Below are 20,663 nucleotides of genomic sequence, written 5' to 3'. Positions count from 1 at the left end.
GACAAAGAGGCAGGCGGAGAGGGAGAGAGGGAAGCAGGCTCCCTACTGAGCAGAGAGCCCGATGCGGGACTCGATCCCAGGACCCTGAGATCATGACCTGAGCCGAAAGCAGCGGCTTAACCCACTGAGCCACCCAGGCGCCCCCCATTCATTGTTTTTTGAATGAATACATTACTGGGAATATATTTACTAAAAATAAAGCTGAACAAATATTTTTGCTAGGCTTGTAAAACACCCCCCCCCTTGTTCCCTGTAAGTTTCCACATTGCCTTCTAAAAACCAGAACAAGACAACATACATTTAAAAATAATCTCTCACCATCGGTCATTTTAAAGTAGACCAGAGTGACCCACACCAACTCCACCACTGTCGGCTACCTGATTAGAAAAGACAAATGTAGGGGCGCCTGGGTGGCTCAGTGGGTTAAAGCCTCTGCCTTCGGCTCAGGTCATGATCCCAGGGTCCTGGGATCGAGCCCCACATTGGGCTCTCTGCTCAGCGGGGAGCCTGCTTCCTCCTCTCTCTCTGCCTGTCTCTCTGCCTGCTTGTGATCTCTGTCTGTCAAATAAATAAATAAATAAACCTTAAAAAAAAAAAAAGAAAAGAAAAGAAAAGACAAATGTACACACACCCACATGCATGTTCTCCAGAAAAGAAACCAAGCATGTGGGCCATAGCAGCTGTCTGCACTATGCTTAGCAAACAGATCATCTTTGAAAACACGTTTCGTCATGTAAATAGATTTACAGGTAATCATGCACAGTTTTCATAGAAAGACTTCCTTTCTCAGTAGAGACAAGAACATACAAATAAATAAAAATTAGATTGTTTCTTACCTTTTAGAAAGCAGGCAAAAGCTATACTGTTGGTGGGATAGTGTACCAAGTAACAGACTTTTGTACACTCTTTCTTACTGGTGGTATACAGTCTACAGGAAAAGTAAATATATAGGTATGTATAAAATAAATGTACACACAATATTCCTTTATTTTATTTTTTCCCTTTTGGAGAAGAGGCTGCGATAGAGACCATAGACATTATGCTCACTCTTTCAGTGCATTCAATAGCCTTTGGTAGACCAGTTCACCACAATTCAGGTACCTCTGAACATGGGAGTCTTGATTTAAGGCAATCGGGTTTTAGTTGCTTGAGCTGTAGCAGTTGAGGGAACCAGGTCCCAAGTAAGTTATCTATCTGGTCAGAACTTTCCTTTCTTCCTTTTGCCCCCGCCCTTTCCCCCCTCCTTAGCCTAGTCCAGCCATGCTGACCAGCCTGCATGGTTAGTCTGGCAGGATGAAACGAATAGCATAATGTTGAGAATGTTAGAGATCCAAATAAATGAAGAAGCAAAACAAAACAAAAACTATAACAAATTAACACAGCACAGGAGCGTGTTCCAGAGTTTTCTAGGCACTATGACTTATGTAGATTTGGTAACTACATCCATTTTCCAGAAATATATATATATATATTTTTTTAATCAAATGTCTTCTTATGTTAACAGTTCAACTATTTTATGTAATAATTACCTTCTTTGAGAACAGCACAAGTTTTCATGTATGTTTTCCTTATAGTAGGTGTAAAAATGATAGTAAAAAATGAAAAAAAAAACACCCCAGCATCAGAATACAAACTTATATTTAAAATAACTTATTTTAGATTTTCTATTTTAGGTACAAATTATTCTTCTAAACTATGCTTCATCATACAGTGTACTCACAGGTCTAGTGTAGGTCTAGCCTCTGTGTCAGTCAGTTAATCATACATTCCCACATCCTAGAAAGGGGGACCCAAGCTGTCCACCTGCCTGACATCTCTAGTTGCTACTGACCTTTCAGAGTCTAAGCTATCTGCCACCCATGCAGGTATTTGAGGACTTTGTCTGCACTACCTGGGGACATTGGCTTAGAAAATGGATGGTAGTTTAGGACAAAGGTAGCTTAGGGCTACTCATCGCTATGCACTGCGATTCTTTACAAGGAGAGCATCTGGCCTGAAGATAATTCAAAGAGTATCTTCTGTTTCTAACCAGTCCAGCTGAGGAAGGCAGCAGTTTTTATCCACCCATCCCAATAAAGACATACTGCCTCAGTTAATACCGTTCATCCAACTGCAAAAGGGTCCTAGCAGCCATCGATAAACCATGTCCCAAGCACAACAGGTCCTCTTATTTATTTGGCATCTACACGTTTGCCATGAACAGACAGCTACCAAGTCAGCAATAGAAAGTGTGGGGAAATGTGCTGAATTCAGGATGCAGATGCGAGAACCAGAGCTCAAGGTGCCCTTCTTTTTAGAAAGGAATGTTGAGAAGGCATCATGGTGGCTAGATCTAAAGCTGTCTGAAGTAGGTCAGGCTCTTCTGACCCTCTAGCAATAGAAATCTTGTTTGTATACATAATAATTCAACAAGTAGCTGAGCTAAGCCCTTAGACATCCTACTGTTTTTCAATCCCGATACAGAAGGCAACTAGCACTTGCCCAATGCTGAATATCTAACGCCAGTAGTAGTAGTGTACAGATACGTTAAAATTTTAAGATTTACTTTTTGTGCATTCCACACAGAAGTTTTTCTTTTAAGCAATGACATTTTGACAGAAGAAGCAACCTAAGAGGAAAACTGAGCTTCCTGGGGGAAAACTCAGGCAGTGTTGGGGCAGTTGTAATTTTTGCCCATAGTAAGCCAACAAGCAAATTCGTTGTTATGTGGACATGTAGTTGCAGTAGATGAGTAGAAGCGTGCATGCACCAGATGGCAAGCTGCAATGATGGAGCAGAGCTGTTAAAAACGAGAACACTAAAGGTTGAAATACATTGAGACTAAGTGTTTAGAGCAACAACGAATAAGGGGACACTGGTGTTTCATTATTTACTTCGAGCTCATCCTATAAACCCAACTTTCTCTCAGATACCCTCCCTCAGAGAATAGTGTACAGAATTTTCCCTTTGGAAAGACACATTGCTTTTTCGAGTACATGGTGTGTGCTTTTGTTTCTTTTTTCACCAGACAGCTTAATTTCAGCAAATAATTCCTCTGTCTCTGCTACCGAAGTTCAGGAATTTGAGAATACTTGAGCCATATTTGATATTAATAGAATATAGTAATATTCCCTCACATCAGGTAGTCTTACTGTTTATTTTCATGAATTGAATTTTTCATTACTGCTTTTTGCCTATATGCATACAGTTTTGCATTACTCAGGACTGATTTTCTGAATAAAATGACTATCTAGGATACCACTATTTCTGGATTAGATGCTCTTCTGGATCATTTGAAAATAACTACTTGTATTTTTGTCTCATCTCAAATGTTTCATCCCTTTAAGCTGACTTTATCCCCGGTCACCATCACTGCTAAAACGTTGGGAGACATTTCCAATACGTGCCCTAGATAAAATCCTTGCCTGTTAAGACATATTAATTTCTAGAGATGAGCTTTCTCATAGAGTAGCCACAAACACAGATGGCTATTTTGAGTGAAATTATTTAAAATAAACAACACTTTTTCCTCAATTAAGTAACCATATCTCAAGTGCTAACTGGCCACATGTGACTAGAACATTTCTACCACTACAGAAGGTTCTTTTGGGAAGATTTTGTTTGGATAAACTCTTTTGATTTTTGAGGGGGACCTTTGGAAGCTGGGTCAACAGAGACGCCAATGTTTGGAGGTACATGAATCTCCTCCTATGGTTAGGCAAATATCTATTCAAATTACTTGTGGTATTTTAGGGAGTGTCTACACAAAACCAAATGAACTAAGACAATTTTTAAATTGTTTTGGACTGCTTATAAGACAAGGACTCTATTTGATTTCATTTTTCCCCTGAAATGTTTATTTTTGCTCTGTGTAGACACGAAAATATCATTGACAAAACCCAACAAAACTTTTTCATGGGAAGGCACCAAATGAATTCCAAATGGAATAGTTGTCATGACTGGCATAAATGATAAGTTATATAAATTTTTGAGTAAGTAAGATGAGGCCTCTACCTGGGCAGCCTTCTTTGAGCTCAAGTTACAGCTATCTTTATGACAACACAGCAACAATAATACATTTCCCAGCACATTTAACTAAAGAGTCTGAAACACACATCATTATATGCCTTATATGCAACCTAAATCATCAGTTGAGGAAGCCAAAAGAGTAATTTCTATTTTGGAAGTATGATATGACACATTCTAAGGAACAGAACAGCAGAGAGAAGTAGGCGTGGATTTGGGAGTCAGACCTGGGTTTCAGTCCAACCTCCACTGCTAACTAGATGTGTGATTTTGGTAATGGCACTTAATCTCACTAAGCCTGGGTTTCTTCAGTAAAAAGAACAATTCTCGTACAGAGGTACTGTAAGGGTAAGAGATCTTGCACACAAAGCACTTTGGATAATGCTTATTTCAAAGGTTAGCTGATGCAATATTATTAGTAGTATTAGTGTTACTACTAGTACGAGTGTCAGTATTAGTGTTAGTATTAGCATTTTACAACCATTACTGTATCCAAAATAGCTGCCGCAAGGATAGAACATAATCATTAAAATTAATAGTAGTAGAAATGTTGTTTGAAAGCTATTTTTAAGTAGCAAAGTACTGAATTGTCCAAATTCAAAACTTCTAACGTGGTCATTTTTTTTTTCAATATGTACAGACTTTTGACCATATTTTCTGCTTATTAATTTTGGGGCATATCTAGTTAAATTCTGTGCATGCGTATGTGTGCACATGCTCAGATATAAATGTAAAATACTTAATGGAATGTCTTTAGGATAAAGGTTTAATAAAATGCAAGTCTAGCAAGGGGTCTAGAATGAAACACTACAGAAGTATAAATGTGCAGGTATATTTATCAACACAAGTATGCATAAAAATAGATGCTTATGCATATATTTTCATGGAAATGTTTCTTTTTGGGCATCAGCTGCATCTACCTCCATACAGACCTGAACTCTACCATCACATCCACATAACCAATCACATTAAAATGCACTTTTCTGCCTTTTAAGGAATAAAAAAGCACAGTCACAACTGATATATTATTTTCTAGAAGCATAACGTTATGACACACTTATGACATAAATATTAGTATCTCCATTTAAAACACGAAGGTGCTGAGCTTTAGGATAGCTCAGTGATTCTAAAAGCCACACAGCTGGGAAGTGGAGTGGTTGGGATTTGAAACCAGGTCTGTCTCAACCCAGAGCCTCTTCCAACATCATGTCAAATACCACAGGATTCACTCTCCACTTTCCCTCCTCTCAATTCACCATTTGCTCTGAAGACACAAGAGCAGAGGCTATACATTCATTCTGTTTCTCCTTTCTTTCGGTGTGGTCTTTGCCCTTCCTCTTGTCTTGTCCCAGAATCCTTTCTATTAAAAGGTCCAAGTGAAGCCCACAATATTATTAACAAGACTTTGTAACCCTGTCTACATATTCTCAATGAGTTTCACAATATTCACTCAGCCAACTGCTTAGAAATGGAGAGGAGCCAAGATCATGGATCTTAGCACAGTATTTGTCAGGAACAAACTCTGTTGCCTCCTGCTCTTAAAAGATCTCTTTCTTACTTGCAGAGTATAAAGGATTACCTCAGAGTCTTTAGAATAGGGATTCCTTTCTGCTTGGTGAGAAGTCTTTGTCTATGACAAAATGAGTTCATAACTGAAAAATGTCTTGAAGGATTTAATGGATGACCTGAATCCCCCTCTACTTTTTAAAACAAAGTATTATGAACACTTGAATCTGCCACATTGTATTTGGAACTGGTCAACTCATTCCTAGAAAACAAATCCTGGAAGTAGTGTTTTTAATTTAAAATGCACTCTTCTCACCATATTATTAGTAAAATTGACAAGTGGGAATTCTATGTGTTTAACCTCTAGTTAAAGCGGTCTTGTTTTCTTGCATACAAGTGGTATGTGTATGTCCATCTTTTTGGAGTCATTGGCAGGGGTGACTAGAGGCTACCCAGGGGTTGCAGATAAGCAATGTAGCATATCAGATGTGACATTTCACCTTTAATCTCCTCCCTAATATTCTGTCCTTCATGGAATGAAACTCTGCTGCGGTGGCACAGTAAATGTCTTTCCCATGTGGGGATGTCACGACCATGGTGGTCTTCAGCCTGTATACTTGGGTGTTTTCTTGTTTCTAGAAAGCTTGCTTAGTAAAGGATAACTTTCTCTACATTCATGTTCCAGTGTAAAGAAGTTTTGCTTCCTAAGTTATTAAATATTCCAATTTTATTCACTTTGCTACAATTCAATCAGGTGTTAAAGCTTCCCTACTGGGAAGTTGTTCCCCTAACATGAGGAGACCTGGAAAGGTGGGTCACAACCCAACAGGTATGTTTCTGTCAATTGGAGGGTTTGGTACCAATGAGGTTGAAGGAAGGAGGAGATTTCACACTTCAGAAGCAGAGCTTCTAAAAGCTTTTTTCCCACAGGGAGTAAAAGTGAAATCGGGCAAGAATAAGACAAACTCTTAAGAGCAGAGGTTAGCATTCACCCAGAAAATCACTCCATTAAGACAAAAATGGACACCATATCTCTCCAAAGAAAGGCAAACTCATACCACAGTTCCTAGAGCTTCCTGATGTAGGAAGGGAAGTTGAAAGGAAAGGAAAGTTACTTACTGTTTGGGTCTACGTTTTCACAGAGTTCTGTCTTTGCCTCACCGTTGGGTCTGTCACTGGGTTTGTGTGACAGCCGCGATGACATGGTGGCTGCCGTGACTACCGCCTTGAAGCTTCGCTTCCGCTTCTGGACATTGAGTTCAGGGTGGAAAATGATGATGTACACTTTCGGCATGTATAGCATCCCCAGAGCCACTGACGCACTTAGGTTCATGGAGATTGTAAGTGTGGTAGTTTGTATGTAGAGCTAGGAGACACAACACACAAGACACTATTACAAATAAAATGACTGCAAAGGAAGTCTGAATACTTAACACATGACATCAAGAATGACTTTGGCTAGGAGAGAAAGCATAGCCATCTCTAGGGCCTTTTCATTAAGAAAATAAAAAGGAAGTTGGTATAATAACTTGGCACATTTATTGGAGATTTTTTGCGTATATTAATTGATCGAATGCTTTTGGGTGAATCCATGTGCATGCCTGCCCTGGAGAAGTCTCCTACATAGAAGTTCATACTGGTAATCAGAGTTGAAGTACTTTTGATCAGAACAAAGATGTGAAAATCACAGAAATCTGTGATCTTGAGTAAGGGTGGTTATTTTTTATTTTCTATATATGCACAGAAGAATTAATACTACATGATTTCTTGCTACACAAAGACTCTGGCACCTTTGAAAGTTAGGTTAATATATGCCCCTTTTGTTGTATTATTATTATTATTACTATTCACCTTCACCATACCTACAAAGTAGTGAGTTAAGTTGCCCTGAAAAGTAAGTTTTTCTTGCTTAGCTCTGATTTACAAAACACTGACGGCAAGGACCCAAGATCTAGTGATGCTGACTCTTTTATGTTGACAAATTGCTAATAGGGCAAAAACATCCTGACATTTGTGTTATTTGTGGTGTGGATGGTGTCTCCATAACTGTCCTTGTCTCCTTTGGCTCCCTTGAAAAATCAGTAAACAACTATTCACTTATTGTGCAGTGTGTTAAATTACTGCCTTGGTTATAAACTTGAAAAGATGTTGGTGGAAGGGCGTGGGGAATTGTAAGATCAGTAAGGAGAAAACTATAGACAACTTGCCTTGGTCCAGTTGTGTTTATGAAGTGCCCTCTTTTGTGATCTGGAGCCCCACCCTTATATATTTAGATATGTTTGCCTTTTGCATGACTTCTAAAGGTTATATTAAATGTGAGGTGATGGATGCATTAATTAACTTGATGCGGTAATCATTTTTCAAGTATACATATATTAAATCATCACATTGTATGCCTCAAAAAGGATCATGTTGTATGAACCTGAATTTATACAGTTTTTTTTTTTAGTCATACCCTGGTAAAGCAATAAATAAATGAATATATTTGTTCATTCATAAAATTTCAATTATATTAAAAAAATGAATAGATGCCATGGCCTTTTGTGTCAGTGGAAATCCGATGATATATTTATTCAATCATTGTGTTCAATAACTATGTCTTCCCATTGATCAGAGGGTAAAATCCCCATCCTTAATGGAGTCTACAAGGTCCCATGTGGTCTACCCCCTACCAACTTTTTCAGACTAATTTGCCATCACTTTTCCCCCACCCTTCTCCCCAGGCCACCATCCATATGGACAGTCCTTTAGGTCTTGAAGATGTTGTGTTCATTCAGCCACAGAACCTTTAATACATGCAATATTTCTTTACTTTTGTTTTCTTCTGTATGGAATGATTTTCCTCTGCTTCTTAGAAGCAGCCTCAAGTCTAGGCCAGCTTCTTTACTTATACAGAGAACTATTTTCTTTGTACCATTGGCCTCTGCTTGTAATTATATACCCTTTGCTTGTAATTTATATACCCAATTATATGCCCCAATCATTTGACTGGCCATCTCTCTCTGATTAGGCCACGAGTACCATGAAAGCATGAACAAGTGTCTGTGGTATATCATTGTGTCTGCAGTACTGACAAACAGGAGGCACTTAAATAAACATGATAGAGGAGCTCACTTGTTTGTATACTGGGTGTCTTTTACCTACCTGTGATTCAAACAGTCTTTCTCTAAACGAAAAAATTTCATCAGACCTATTGGCTGCCTGGATATTTCTGTATTGTATTTCAAACTGAGGCTCTGGTGAAGAATTAGGAGAGACTTTGCCATCTCATGTGGAAGGAATGTAGTTTTCCAACAAACATTAATTTGAATGTGCATGTCTTTGAATGGTTTTAAGGAGCTGCCAACTGTAAGGCAAGCGGCTAACTGTATAATACATAATGAATGTAAAATAGAAAGACAAAACAATATTGAATTAATGATCCTTTGGTTTTGAATCAGACTGTATTTTAAAAGCTTATCTTTTCCTACTAGAATACTTCTAGACTTTGAATTCCATTCCACCATGCTAACCTACACCATTTATGAAAGGCTTACCATGTTCACAGGCTTTAAGGACCTAGGCAATGTTTCTTCCTTCCTTCATGATCCTTGCTGTCATCTTACTAATGAGGACTTTGCAAATCATGGTTTAGCAATCCAAAAAAGAAAATGATACAATTTAACCTCGGGTTTTGTTCCTGTTTCTCTGTTCATGAGCAAATTTTACAATTGAAGAAATCATCCATAGTTTCTTTAAACATAACTGTAAATTCTATACCTACATAAGCTTCTGTATGGGTGTGTGTCTGTGTGTGTTTACACTTTTTCTTAACAAAGACTACTTAGCAATTTAAGACCTCAAAAGCTATGACGTTCATTTTATGGAGTGTCTGATTTCATTATTCTCAAACTGGAGCTCATTGAGACTCGATATTTTGTGTTGAAAATTTTACCATCTCTGGTGATACTTTAGGAGTATGTGAAAACCAACATGAATGCTGCTGACCAAATTCCCACTCCCACATTTCCTCCTTACACTGCATAATGTTTAAGAATGAGTGAAAGAAGCTAGCCTGAGTTCGATTCCCATTTCCTGGTTCTGTGACCTAGGACAAAAAATTTAGCCTGTCCATGCCTTAGCTTTTGCATCTGTAAATGGGGGTGATAATAACAGTACCTACCTCATAATATCATGTTGACAAATTAGTTTTTGTAAAGTACTTAGGATCAGACCCAGCAATACTATAAAAGTATTTTTAGACAAGTATATACATATAAAGATATGCATGTTTTAGTCTACAGGAATCCCAGAGGTATTGGTCCACAAAGATTCAACTCCACCAACTCCCAAAGAGAGGCCCCAAGTCACTGTCGCTTTGGCCTCTGGTGGGAGGCTCATCTTCTTACTGTGTTTATTCCACCATCAACTTTTAGTACATTCTTTTAATAAATTACAACCTATTTTAGTCTTGAGGCTATTCTTATTTTACCTGCTGCTTACTGTAAAATACATTATCCTGTTTATTTAACTTTGGGTATTTAACAATATGTTATCTTCTTTATAATTTCTTTAGCAAGGTCAAGGCATTGGTGATCACTTTTGGCCCCTTTCATCAAGACATAGAGGCCCTTGACACATAGAGAGATCAAGACTCTCTCCAGGGCTGACATACAACTAAACCTCATTCCATTCTGGCTCTGTGAGGATCGTTCCCAGGGGAGCTAAGTCTCCCCACCTTGGCCAATCCTCAATGACTCAGGCCTGTGGGAAGAATGCAGATTGCCTTGGAAATTCCATGTGTTTTTATAATTAAGCCTTAATTTTATCATCACCCTAAGTGAATTTCCAGAATCTAGTTTCTGCTCCTTGGTTAAATGTGGCTTTTCTTACACCTATCATCTATAATTCAGCTTATATAACCAAACGCATTCAGGCAAGGAATTTACAGTCAAGCCAAGAAAAGTTTTTGCATATATTCTAGAACAGTGGTTATTTTAAAGTCTAATCCCTGGAATTTTGGGCTATAACTCTTCTCTCTGTCCATCAGTTTCCTCATCTGTAGAATGAAGACAATAATTATTACTACCTCATATGGTGGTTTTGAAGATCTAATAAATATATGAAAAATGCTTAGCATAATGCCTAGGAAAAAAGTACCCATGAAACATTAACTACTTACTATTATAACTACTTTTTATTATAACCACTATTTATATTCTGCTTAATATTTATTTAGATTAGGTTGTTGGGGTCTAGATCTCAAGATGAAGGCTCATAACCATTTTCATTTATTTTGAACTTTTTATATCTGTCTTATTAACTAGGTTGTAGTGTCTAAAACACCAGGCCTAGTCATGTCTGGTCTGGTTGAAATGTACCAGCAGGTATATTGTTAGAGTGTATAGGTATATGCTTAATTTAATGCCATGCAAAGCCCACCTGAATCTTTTTCATTTTGGTCTAAATTCATTATCAGGTAAAATGCTAATCTATATTATGCGATGCCATTATTGTTTCAGAAGATGGTGTAGCACTATGGTTACTTGAGTTCTCCTCGTCCAACTTTTTATTGCTAAGATATTAAGAAATTTGAAAAGTGGTCAGATAGTGCTCATGAGCAACTTTGAAATTTGCCAACTCTTCTGTATAAATTTATTTTGAGAGATTTCAAGGCAAGCTATTAAAATTTGTAATAATGACAGGCTTCAAACTTTTAACATCACAGTATTTGAGACACTGTCCAAAGAATAATGAGAAAAAGAAAGTAAAGAAAAAATTTATAGGGCACAGAGACAGATACAAAACTGGATTAGGAAAAACTCACTTTCAGGTTTTTTAGTTCATTGAAATACTCTCATCATTACTACTGATGTCCTTAGAAATATATACTACACAAAGGAACTAATACTATATTTATACTAATGAATTACCAGCTTTATCAGTAAAAATACTTTATTAGAAGAAGAGTCCTAGAACTATCTGATGGTGTCAAACTGTAGACGTAAGATGAACTTACATTTGAGAATGTAATTTCTTCAAATAAGAACTATTTAAAAAGGTGTCAAACCCATGCTGTAAATTCACATTTAGTTCTATTTTCTAGGCAGGCTATGTGAAAGACTTACTTCTCCACTCTTGGTGCTTTCATCCATGTGCTGGTTCTCCATTTTTACTGAGATACTACTAAATGCCTGCACCAGCCCAAACACTAAGTACACCATTGTGAAGACAACAGACATTCTCCCTCCATCAGTTAGCCATAGTCTAATGGCATGAGAAAGCCAATCAAGAATGAACTAATGCACCAACTGTTCACTAAGTCCTTTCCCCACAATGTATATTGTCCCCCATTTTCCCCTCCTCTTGTCCTTTTCTTTGCTGACCTGTTGTGCTTCTGACACCTTGTTTATATTTGATGCATCATCCAGTGGCCCCTTCTACATAAAGCTTTCCCTATGTCTCCAGTCAGGGCAGTTCCCCTGTTGGCCCCTTCATAGGTACAGCTCCAAAGAGCACTTACCCTGGTCTGCTCAGAAAAGTATAGCCAGTTAGTTGTGCTTTAAGCCTTGTTTTGAAAATGCAAATGCATCCCTAACAGATGGATAGGTTAGGAAACAATCTGAGTACAGTACAAAGCTTGTGCATGTATAAATTTTTTCCCCAAGAAACACTAGATGAACACAGTAAACTATATCCAGCTGTACCAAGCCATGCGGGGAACACACAAAAATGCACACACATACACACACACACACACACACCTCAAACATCCTTTTTTGTCCCCTTGCACAATTTTACAATAAATCACAAGCAGCAATGCTTCTGGCACTTCCTTCCACGAGCAAAGTTTACCTCCCTTTTCTTAAGGTAAAATGCCATATTCATTGTAACATTTATGCACTGCTTAGCCATTTAACTTGTATAAAACCATGCCACCATTTTATTAGATTTTTTTAATGTCACTGGTGATGTTTTTGAGTGTTATGTCCCTAACCCAATTTTTTCCCCATAAGTCTTGTATTTTTATTGCACAATTTTGCATAGCATGGTGATTTTTAGAGGAGAACCGACTGGATAATAAACACAATGTCTGCTAAAAAGTGTATGCTTATTACATTCTGGTTGAATAAAAAGTTCTATACTTGAAGCAGGCATTAGGTACCATAAATTCTTGGCATTATGTTGTGTTTTGAGGAAAGCTATTACTTGTAGTCTGTTAGTTTGATCACTTTTATTTTTGAAATTATTTGTGTGGCTCTGTTTCCTTATTTCTAGAGTGGAGATAATAACAGTACCTCTCTTAGCAGGTTGTTGGGACCAAATGGTTGCCATTGTGAAATACATACAATGGTACTGCATGTAGCAACCACTCAATCAAGTGTATTAGTACCACTGATTTATTAATTGGCTATACCATAAAATAGTTTTCTATGTTGCATTTCTTCATATTAGTCCATTTTGTAATGACAATATTTCTTATGAAATCTGAATCACAGCCTTTTCAAGGAACAGGCATTTCATTAAGTTTGCTTCTCTTTTGTTTGAAGTATTCTCAAACTCCTATTTTATCTTTCATTGAATCTTTTATGAGAAATAGTAAATTCTGTGCATTCCCAAATGACAGGTGAAAATTGGGACAGGAAGGCCTTAATGGAGACTTCAGGTGGGAAGGGACAAGTTTTCATAATCCTCACAATATCCCCAAAGTCTGTGTAATAAAAATGAAACATGTGTCTGATGGAGTCCCAGAAAATAGGAAGGATACATTATTATCTGACAGATGATTGGAACATTCATATGACTGAATTAAATGAAAGTTCCTGGCAGTTAAGACCAGTGTTTACCATCCTTACACCCGTACTCCTTGCTTCCTAATTAGAGTAAGCATATCTTCAAGAAGAAAAAAATAACCTATATTTGAGGATAGGACAGGATGTTTGCAATTGGGACTTCCTCAGTCATTGGGAGGGTCAGTATACTCTTGGCTTAGTTATCAAATATTGCATGATGATAAAAGGATTCAGTATAATTATGGGGGAAAAACAATTGTTTTTTGGGGTAGAGAGAGTTGCATCTTATAGAAGAATGGCGTAATAGAAAAAGTATGATCTTTGTTATATTAGAACTGGGCAAGCTCCTTCACCTCTGGCAAGTGACAAGACTCAAAATTCAGACCCTAGCAATTTGTTACAACCCCATCAAACTCTACCACGCCCATTGAGATGTTCTCACCATTTGAAGTTTAAAGGGTATCATGTGTGAAAAGTAGTGCACAGTGCCTAGAATCTTGTGGGTGCTCAGGAAATGCAAGTTGATGCAAGTACATTACAGTTGATGGCCCCATCATCTGTAGGTCATTTTCGTGCTATTCTCTTTACACTTCCTATCTTTGATGAGGTAATAAAGAGGGAGGGAGGGATGGAGAAAGGGAAATGGGATATACATAAAAAGATACACACACCAAATAGTATAGCCACACTTTGTGGATAGGTGTCTGGCATAGAATTATAAATAATGAAGGCAACCAGATGACTATTGGACAAGACCTAGTTTTACGGTGTGTTTTGTTTTTGTCATTAGTATTTCTAGGCAGACATGATATTACATCTATACACAATTACATTCTTTATTTGGACGGACAGAAGACAAGCACTCCAGGTGAATGTAAATCTGTTTCTAGAGTATGAGATAAGTGATTGTGTCATGCTTGAAATCATCTACATCTCAGTTCTTTCCTCTCCTGCGCAGAAGCTTGGTGTTGTGTCTATTCCAGTGGGATGCTATTAGTACAACTGACCACATGCTTAGGAAATTCAGTGTTTGGCTCTCCATGATATCCTCAAGAGCTCCAGGCCACCTCAATAGCCAGTTCTTCCAGGCAGTCACTTCTGATTTTGTTGGGCATAGCAATTTCTTTCCTCCACCAGTCATCTGACTCCTAAATTTTGATTTCAAGATATTTTCCCCCCATACCTACAAGGCAGATTTGCTCTTTTATATATAGCCAGTGCTGGCACAGTCCATGCTGTTGTGTTATCTAGAAGGATATTTACCATTCCTACTGGGTTGAGAGTCCCACAACTGTTAGGTCACTGCCTTGCAGTGATATAACATACAAAGGCAAAGCGTTTTCTCCACAGTCAGCCTGGAGAATCACACTTCTGCCAGATTCCATTGGTTCCCTTTGAACCTTTGGCCACATTCATCAAGAGTAAACCGTAGATCCTTTTTGTAGGAAGCAACCTCAAATTCTTCCTTATAATATGAAAATGCTTGTTTGTACCTTGCTGGGGAATACATTAGGTAAAAGACTATGATGCTCTGTATTACTTTGCAAATAAAGCCAGTAGATTAACAACAACAACAAAAATTAAGTCTGGACTTAATATATTCTTTTTCTTATTTTTAGAAAAGATTTATTCTATTTTGGTGGGGGGAGGGGTATAGGACAAGGGAGAGGAGACTCTCAAGTAGACTCCTTGCTGAGAGCAGAGCCCAATGAGGGGCTTGATCTCATGACCCTGAGATCATGACCTGAGCCAAAATCAAGAGTTGGATGCTCAAGTGACTGAGCCAACCAGGTGTCCCTAAAGTATTCTGTTTCTAAAGTTGTCATTAGGAATACTCCACTTCTGTAAGTGCAAAGCTATCTAATCTTGCCAACTTTTAAAGTCAGCTTTATAGTTCTAAAGAACATAAAGAGATAGAAATCAAATGAAAAAATTGATGTCTAATTAATAGCTGAAAGAAAGAGATGATCTTTGCATTTCTTAGGCATAGTCAATGTGTTTTAAGTTGGACTTGTAAAGTGTTCATTGAAACTGGACCCCAGAGTGTCATTGACAAGAAGACAAAGTCAGGCTCTTACTAAAATAAAGTGTGTTCTAATCTCAGTTTTCAAAGCCACTGACAATGACTTTCTGTTGAACTTTGACAAATTCCGATCATCATAATCATGCAGTTTTCTCCTTTCTCTTTTTCATTCTGGCTATTATTTTGGTTGATCTTCCTCTGTTCCTTTTGGACCCTATCTTTTCCATCTTGCTGCCGAGTTGTGGTATCTTTCTTTCTGCCCTTGAAATTCATTTCCCCTTCCATTAGCTCATAGCTTTCCATCTATCATTTTTACTCCCCTGCTTTTGCATTGCCTCCAGTGTGGTGGTGTGCATGCGGGTGGATGCAGGACCCCCGAACTGCTGCGATGCTGGGTAGTGCACTGTGGCACTCATTAGTGATCGTGCAAGTGCTGCCCCTGGCTGATGGGCAAAACACTTCAACAGCTAGAACCCAGTCCAGCTGAATTGCCTGTCCAGAGGTAACTTAGGCTCTGAACTTCTCATCGAGGACCTCAGCTATTTAAGCCCATGGTTTAAGTCCCAAAGGAGCAAATAATTGCAATGAAACTTTACTCAGAAAATTGTCAACAAGTTGTTGCTCAGCCTATGGCCCTAACTGGAACAGTGAGGGCTCTGAGGTTGGGCAGGAAAACAACACCTATCCTGCTAAGAGAAATGTAGTAGTGAAAGGGAGGGAGTCTGGCTAAGGAGTAGGGGCTGAGTGGTTCATGGTTTTAATTCTGACTTCACAAGATCCTTTGGGTTTTGCTTTTGTTTGCAAGGTCTTGTGTCAGGGATCTCAAAACTACCATTTCCTACCCACTCACTCTCTGAGCCTGTCATCGGGCCTCCATCATCCCCTGGTCTGTGTGTGTCCTCAAAATCTTCCCAGACTCCTTGTCAGACAGAAGAGGTTTTGTTTTGTTTTTTGTTTTTTTCCCAGATGTCATTTCTTTTTACAATTCAAGTGCTAAGGATAGTGCTCTTGGGGGCTTCTGCTGTCCTGCTGCATTTGCTCGATTTTTCCATCACATTTGAAGTGAAGATAAAATCCTCAACACGGCCCAAGGAACTCTGTAGGTGTCCCTTCTGTCTTCCCTTACCTTCTCTAAGTCCTTCAAGTGTGTAATGCTCTGTTTATCCCCAAAGCTTTTGTACATGCTATTCCATCTGCCTCAGATGCTATTCCCACTTATCTTTACCTGGCTACCTCCTACCTGCCTTTCCTGTCTCAGACTTACTTCTCTGACTCTCAGATGTAAATTGTGACCTCCTTCTCTTGCTTGCATAAAGAATGCATCATGCCCCTTCATTACGTTAATCATGGTTTGTGATTATTCATTCAAGTATTTATTTCCTAAGTATGTTGTCAGTAGATTCCTCCCCCAACGCCCCCCTCCCCCGCCACATGACAGTGTGGCCCATACTTTTCAAATTATTGTGTGTAGGTCCTGGAACATAGCACATCCCTAATTCATAGCAGCTAAACAAAGCAATGAATATGGTCCAGGAGATAGATACTGTACGGCCAAGAACAATAAAACGTATAACCAGTGCACTGGAATCACAGTCAGGAATTCGGCATTTGGATGTAGGCTCTGCTGCTTATTAACAACGGCAGGGGCATGGGCATTCTGAGTACCTCACTTAGCCTTTCTAAGCTTGAATATTGCTACTTATAATATGAGGTGAGTAATGGCATCTACCCTTACTGTGACAAGGAAGAAATGACTTGTAAGTGGTCAGACTTCAACTCTAAAGCCCTGGTCAAAATGCTGTGCTGGCAAAATTTATGTCTGTGTAGCACAGGATAAATTAACCATGTCCAGAGGCTCTTTGTCTCTGAACAATCATAACTGCTTCCCATTTTTTCAAGTACTTTTTCCTTTAGCAATTTCAGTGGCTTCACTTCTGGCTCCACTCCTGGACCTGGGGCATTCCTGTGGCCCAGGCATGGTATTCAGAGGTAATAGAGGAGATAAAATATAGAGATAAATTGCTTCATATAATAGGGAGAGAAGCAGAATATTTTGTGGAAGTCAGAGAGGAAGAGAACAGTTATTAGTGAGCAAAACAAAGGCAGGACCATGTTTATCCACACCTTCATGCCTGGCATAGGGAACAAATTCAATACATGTTTGATGAATGATATGGTCTTCATTCATTTGACAAATCAAAGTCAAATTCAAAGGCATTTATTCATCTTTATTTTACAGCTCATCATGTCTCCCTGTCCCCTAGCCTCTTTCATATCCCTGAATATGGCATGCTCTAGTCTGCCACAGGGCCTTTGCATATGCTTTCCCCCTTCTCCTGGAATATTTCCCTACCCTCACCTACCTTGTTTAATTTATTCTTTAAATCTCCATGCAAGCATCACTTCTTCAGCTGAGAGTTTTCTAAACAAAACTAGGTAATACCATCCTGGGATAAACTCTCAAAGCAATCATAAGATTCATACTTAAATATGTGCATAAATGTGTGTGTGTGTGTATGTGTGTGTGTGTGTATGTGTGTGTATGATAAATATCTGTCTCCCCCACCAGGAAGCATGTCTGTTTATCTCATATTGTATCCTTGCATAGTACTTTGTGTGTGTGGGGGGCAATACAAGTGACTTGATTGATACTGACATTGTTAGTGAAGTAACTCTTAGTGATAAGGAATTAGACAGTGTATTTCCAGTCTTTGGCTCCATACCTTCTTCCACAGAGCAGAGTCAAAAGGGAACCTGGCAGGAAGTGATGTTCTCATGGACTTAGACTGCCTGTAAAAAGTACTCTCCTAACTGGCCCAGGGAGGATAGGACTGTATTGTCCTGGGGGTTGCCATCAACATTTCTTAAACCCTCTTCCATGTGTTCACCAATAAATAAATAATTAAGTAGGTAAAGTAATTGCCAATAATGACTCCTTTGGAACCAGAAGTAACAATGAAAATAAACAACCCTGCCCCTTTTGGAAGAATGAGATTTTTTCTTTCAAAAAGTTTGCACTAACACCTAGGTTAGTACTTAATTGTCTCTTTACAGTGAAAATGAAATGGTTGCTATGACAATGCAGTGAAGAATGCATTTTGTTTTTGTTTTTATTTGACAAAAAGCTGCTGATTTTGACTTAACTGAGGCCATATATGCATTTTGGTTTTGCAATCCTGATCCTTCCTGGAAATTTTCAGAAGCAGCACTAAAGATAAGTTAATGAATCCACCTTCTTTAGACAGTGCAAAAAGCAATGAAGAGGATGAAAAAGGACAGGTGAGAGATAATATTAGGAGGGAGAAAAGAAAGGACACGGATGTGTTGGGTGGGAGGAAGTAAGAGGAAGTTACAAACAAGGGATCATTTTTTTTTACATTCTATCTCATTTTATGCAAACCCCATCAGAGTACTATCCTAAATTGAATCAACCTTGCACAAACCCTAGAGTGACTTTGATCTCTCCTAAAAAAAAAAAAAAAAAAAAAAAAAAAGTTGGCCTCCCTCCCTAAGTAAGAGCGGATTGGTTAAACATTTTTCCAAGAGATTTTTAAATTTTTTTAAAGGATTTTATTTATTTATTTAACAGAGAGAGGGAGAGAGACAGGGAGAAGCAGGTCCCCCACTAGGCAGGGAGCTGGATGTGGTACTTGATCCCAGGATCATGACCTGAGCCGACCTGGGCCAAATGCAGATGTTCAACCAACTGAGCCATCCAGGTGTCCCTCCAAGAGATCTGAAGTGATATTAGCCCCCTTTGGGAGTGCTGGGACCCAGAAATTTATACCAGCTTCATCTCTCCCAATACCAGTGGAACTCTGATCCTAATCTAGCTGACCATGCAAAGCCAATCCTTCACCCTGAATTATTTTTATAGTTAAGATTTTCTCTCCAAGCCTCTACTCTGCATTTATTCCTAATTGGAACTCCTAAACCACCTGTGTAAAAAAAAAAAAACTACTTGTTTAGAAAGTACAAAAGAGATCCATAAAATGGTTAAGCACCAAGCATGTGAGTAGATAGCTGTCTCTCCACACCCCAAAATATTGAGGTTTGTGTATAATAATTTAAGGAAAAAAAATTCTTAACGGTCGTTGTCTCATGTGAGTCTTGAAACCATTCCACAGTTGGATTATAATTCTAAGAAAAATGGATGAAGGAGTCTTAAAACATAATTTTAAAGGCAAATTCTCTCTTCAGTCTTGGCTTATGGAATCACCATATGCTATTTATGGGAAGGAAGGTAAGACATGAAAGGTCTTCTCTACAGTTTATTCTATATGCCTACAGAGATTTCAGGCCCACATGTCAGCAGAAGTTTCTGAGAAGGTTATTCTTATTTATATGCAACTAGATGTTTATTATCTTTAGTGTAGGGATAATCACCTTTGCCATCCTCTTAGGGCTGATGACACAATCAAGCAGACATCTCAAATAACATTGAAAATGGGGATTTCCCTGCATCTTGCCTTTGCACTAATTTTCCTCATCTCAAAAAGTGTTACCCTCATCGACCTGGTTGCACAAATTGAAACTTTAAAGGTTATTCTTGAATACTTGCATTTCCCTCACATTGTACTGTTTATATTCAGGCCATTAGCCAGTTAGCTAATATTATCTGTAAGGTACTTCTTAAATCTTTTCCCTTCTCTTCCTCCTGCACTCCCCCACCCCAACTTAAATATGTTTAACCAGTAAACACAACTAAGTACAGAAAAGAGTGGTTACCATTTCTCAGTTCTCAAATTTAGCAATGACAACGATGATGGTAAATGAGGATATGATGACACACTTTCATGTTGTTCCTGGGGTGCTAGAGTAGTATCCCAACTGGTTTTACTACACCCATTTTTTTTAAGCTCCCTTTAAGCAACTTTGAACAGACTAACCAGAATGATCTTTGTAAAAAACTGCAAATCAGCTCACATGGTCTCCTGTAAAACATCTTTCAAAAGACTTTTTCCATTGCCTTATGGTATGGTATCTGGCCTGGATACATTTCCAACTTGTTAGCTAGTCTATCTTGAATATGATCAATCTACGATGGCATTTTCTTTTATTAACTTATAATGTATTACTTGCTTCAGGGGTATAGGTCTGTAAATCACCAGTCTTACACAATTCACCACACTCACCATAGCACATACCCTCCCCAATGTCCATCACCCAGCCACCCTATACCTCCCCAACCACCCAGGAACCCTCATATTTTTTCCTGAGATTAAGAATCTCTTGTGGTTCATCTCTGTCCCCAGTTCCATCTTATTTCATTTTTTCTCTCCCTACGCCTCAAAACCCCCCTACCATGCCTCTCAAATTCTTCATATCAGAGAGATCATATGATAATTGTCTTTCTC

General features: G+C 38.5%; 1 protein-coding gene across 1 annotated transcript in view; it reads right to left on the bottom strand.

The window, feature by feature from the left end:
* Nucleotides 1–836: 836 nt before the first annotated feature.
* Nucleotides 837–20,663, bottom strand: part of LOC111144132 (glutamate metabotropic receptor 7) — a 914,585-nt gene continuing 894,758 nt past the window's right edge. The window contains exons 9-10 of the mRNA XM_022498291.1: nt 6,631–6,877; nt 837–928 (exon numbers count right to left, since the gene is read on the bottom strand). Of these exons, the coding sequence (XP_022353999.1) occupies nt 858–928; nt 6,631–6,877 (318 nt within the window). The 3' untranslated portion in view covers nt 837–857. The remainder of the gene's footprint in view (nt 929–6,630; nt 6,878–20,663) is intronic.

Source organism: Enhydra lutris, unplaced genomic scaffold (genome assembly GCF_002288905.1).
Source record: "Enhydra lutris kenyoni isolate GAN:26980312 unplaced genomic scaffold, ASM228890v2 scaffoldscaffold10, whole genome shotgun sequence".
In the NCBI taxonomy this organism is placed as follows: Eukaryota; Metazoa; Chordata; class Mammalia; order Carnivora; family Mustelidae; genus Enhydra; species Enhydra lutris.
This window is presented reverse-complemented; position numbering and strand designations above follow the sequence as displayed.